This window comes from Eschrichtius robustus, chromosome 11, assembly GCF_028021215.1.
Source record: "Eschrichtius robustus isolate mEscRob2 chromosome 11, mEscRob2.pri, whole genome shotgun sequence".
In the NCBI taxonomy this organism is placed as follows: Eukaryota; Metazoa; Chordata; class Mammalia; order Artiodactyla; family Eschrichtiidae; genus Eschrichtius; species Eschrichtius robustus.
Genome location: NC_090834.1, coordinates 106796618 through 106799732, shown reverse-complemented (window position 1 = coordinate 106799732; position 3115 = coordinate 106796618). Strand labels below are relative to the sequence as shown.

The 3115-nt window shown below is 64.6% G+C and overlaps 1 protein-coding gene across 1 annotated transcript; it reads right to left on the bottom strand.

The window, feature by feature from the left end:
- Nucleotides 1–396: 396 nt before the first annotated feature.
- LOC137772301 (uncharacterized) lies at nucleotides 397–3115 on the bottom strand. Its single transcript, XM_068556157.1, has 5 exons — nucleotides 3059–3115; nucleotides 2702–2804; nucleotides 2104–2175; nucleotides 1069–1311; nucleotides 397–1022 (listed from the first exon to the last, which is right to left on the bottom strand). Exons 1-5 carry the CDS (start codon nucleotides 3113–3115, stop codon nucleotides 397–399), a joined length of 1101 nt encoding a protein of 366 aa, XP_068412258.1.

The following is a 3115-nucleotide window of genomic DNA, read 5'->3' as shown; positions in this document are numbered from 1 at the left end:
AGTGATGCAGACGCCCTCACAGGGAAGGCCTTCACCCCAGCACCACATTCACTCCGAAAATTCTGGTTGAAGGGAGCTGCTGCCAGCTTCCCTTCTGTGGTCCGGGCAGTGTACATCCACGCCCCTGCCCCTCAACCTACTCCTATCCCAGTCCAGAGTTCCAGGCAGGACTGGAAATCAGGCTTCAAACTCTGGGATTCCCATGAGGCAGGGCTGGGAAACCCCAAGCTCCTAGGTCTACCCCGCCCCCATCTCTGCCTTTCCCTCCCCCACCGCGGCTCTGTCCTTTTCCCAGGAAAGACCCCTCCTCAGTTCTAGGGGCGGCCAGGGGGCCCTTGGGCAGTGGGAGGCGGAAGCCAGGCAAGGGCTGGAAAGGGCCTCCAGCAGCCCACGTCCCTAGGCTCCGGGCAGCCCGGGCCCGCTCCAGGGCGTTGCCAGCAGAGGGCGCTGCGGCCCGGGCCCCGCACAGGTCCTGCTCCTTCGGGGCCCCAAGTCTGGGCCCACAGCCTCCCCTTCGGCTCGCCCCAGCCCTGGGCGCTGCCACCTGGGCCCGCGGGCCGGGGGATGCGGGATCCCAGGGCGAGAAGCTACGGCGCCTGGGTTTCCGGAAAAGTCACCGGGGTTGGGTTGGGGGTCTGCCTGGTTGGGGGCCCAGGCGCCAGGGTTAAGGACCTCGAGAAGCGGGGAAGAACTCGGATGCCGGGAGGCTGGGACGCCGGGGTCCCTCGCGGGGGGTGGGCCTGTGGAGCAGCGGGACTGGCGGCTTCTGCGCCTTCGCATTGGCTGCGCAGCTCGTCCGTTAGCGCAGCGTGATCCAATGCTCGCGTCTGGGGGGCGGAAACTGGTGCTGATGCTGCCGTCAGTCGGTGTTGCAGGGATGCGGCGGCGGGAGCAGCCGCCCTGACTCGCGGAGCATCCTTCTCCGAGCGGCACCGCGGCGGGGCGGGCGGACCGGCAGGCGGGCGGGGACGCGGCGGGGAGCGAAGAGAGGCGCGAGGCGACAGACACCACTGGCCCTGGTTCTGCCACCCGCCGGAGACGGGGCGGCCCTGCGGTTCTGATACCCACCCTCCTGCTCCTGGCGCCCCCAGAACCAGGTACGGGGGGGGTGCTGCGGCGGAGACGGACGGTGGGGGGGCGAGAGCCGATCGGGGGAGGGGAACGATTGGAGGGGCGGGGGAGGCAAGAAGGGCGGATTGGGGGGCGGGGCGCTGCCGCGCTGAGAGGGCTGGCTGGGTGACAGCGAGGCGGCTAAACGGCTTGGGGGGTTGGGGGTCGGAGGCTCCCTGTGGAAGGGGCACTGGCCCTGAGCTGGGGTGAATGGAGGGGGGTGGGAGGGATGGTCGTTGAGGGGAAGGAATGGGGCGAGAAGGAGGGGCATCCGGAAGGCTTGTGAGGGAGGCTCTGAAGGGGGTCCCCAGCCTATGCTAGCCCCGAGGGCTGGAAGCAGTGCTTGTCCAGAGGGGATGAGGAGCTGATGTGCTCTGAAGGGTCTGCAGGGGAGAAACCAGCGAGGAACTGGCCTTCCTCGGAAAAGGAGAGGGGGCTGGAGAGGGGAAAGGAGAGAAGCGGAAAGGCAGGGAGCAGGGCCAGGCCAAGGGCTCCATACTGGAGGGCACCACGGAGGACCAGGCTTTACTGGGGGATGGGAGCCAAGGGGAGAGGAGGTTATTGGGAGGGAGCAGAGGGGAAGGAGCCAAGGTGCTAGAGGCAGAGATGGGCATGTGCTGGTGGAGAGCCGGGAAAGATGGGGGGCCCGAGGGAGAGGAGCAGAAGCTTGCGGGGGAAGGTTGGAGGTGATGAGAGAGGGAGACTGGGAAATCAGTAGGAGGGGGCTGTGCTGGGGTGGGAACGCGCTGGGGGCGGTGACAGGGTTATGGTCAGAGAGTGCTGCAGGGAGAGGAAGCTGCAGGGCCCTGGGCTCGCTCCCCTGCCCCCAAAGAGGAGGGGAGAATTCCTCATGTCCCAGCCTCCTCCCCAGCTGAAGGAGCCATCTGCCCTGGGTCCTCTGGGCTGGGGTATGAGCCCTTGAAGCCTTGATGGGTCCTTGGAGGAAAAAATTGGCTGTGGGCGGCTGTTGTCTTCTTTACTCTCAGCCCCCACCTGAGTCCTGGGTGAAGGCATTCGGTGCCTCACTGAACCAGCAAGGGCTGGGAGGGGGCTCTTTCTTGGTGCCTGGAGGTGAAGGCGGAAGCTGTCCAGACCTGGAGTGATGAAATCAATCTTAGGGTGTGGGTCTTGGGTCTCCAGTCCTCTTGGCTGCCTTGGGGCTTCCATACACTTCTGGTTTTTTATGTGTTGGGGGTGGGGTCAGGTGGGCGAGGACCTCCCATTCATTCCTGCCCCTCCCTCTCGTCTACCTTCCCAGTGTCTGGGTATTCCTTTTGGGGCAGGGTAGACTTCAGGGCTTTGCATTCTCTATCTTTCGCCAGAGAAGTAGACAGAGAGAAGGAAGACAGAGGAAGAAAGAGAGGAGGGAGGTCGGCTGATCTGTTAACCGTAAAGCCTTCTGTTTTGTGGGTGCTTTGGCCACTCCGGTCCCTAACTCCTTCTGCCTCCAGGGATGCTGGCATCTGAGGCTCGGCTGGATCTTTCTAGGGGCAGGGGAGAAGGGTCAGGCTCGGGGCTTCCTTCATTCCTGCTACAGGAGGTGTTCTCAGATCCGTCCCGTCCTCATACCCACAGGGTGGGCGGGACTGACCGACAGGCAGAGGCCGGCCATCAGAGGATGGCTGGGCAGTTCTCTCCAGGAGCCGGGGCCTCTGCTGGCTTCTCAGCCTGGGCTGGATCCACACTATGGGTTCCTGAGAGGAGGGGGCTGGGTTCCAGAGGGACTGTTGGGGACCTCTTTCCCCTCCCAGGTCCTCAGTCTCTATCCAGGTCCAGCTGCTCCCTCCCGCCCGCCCTTGCCAGTGACACAGACAACCTGACACTGATACATATGCTCGGTGGCACCCACCCAGACACACACCTACACAGGCACACACACCTGCGTACACAATACACCTCCCGGCTGCACACCGCCTACACTCCCCGCCCAGAGAGACAGCCACCTTACTGCCTGCCTCAGAGACCTCCCCCAGGCGCCCTGCTCTCCTGTACGTGACACGCTCAT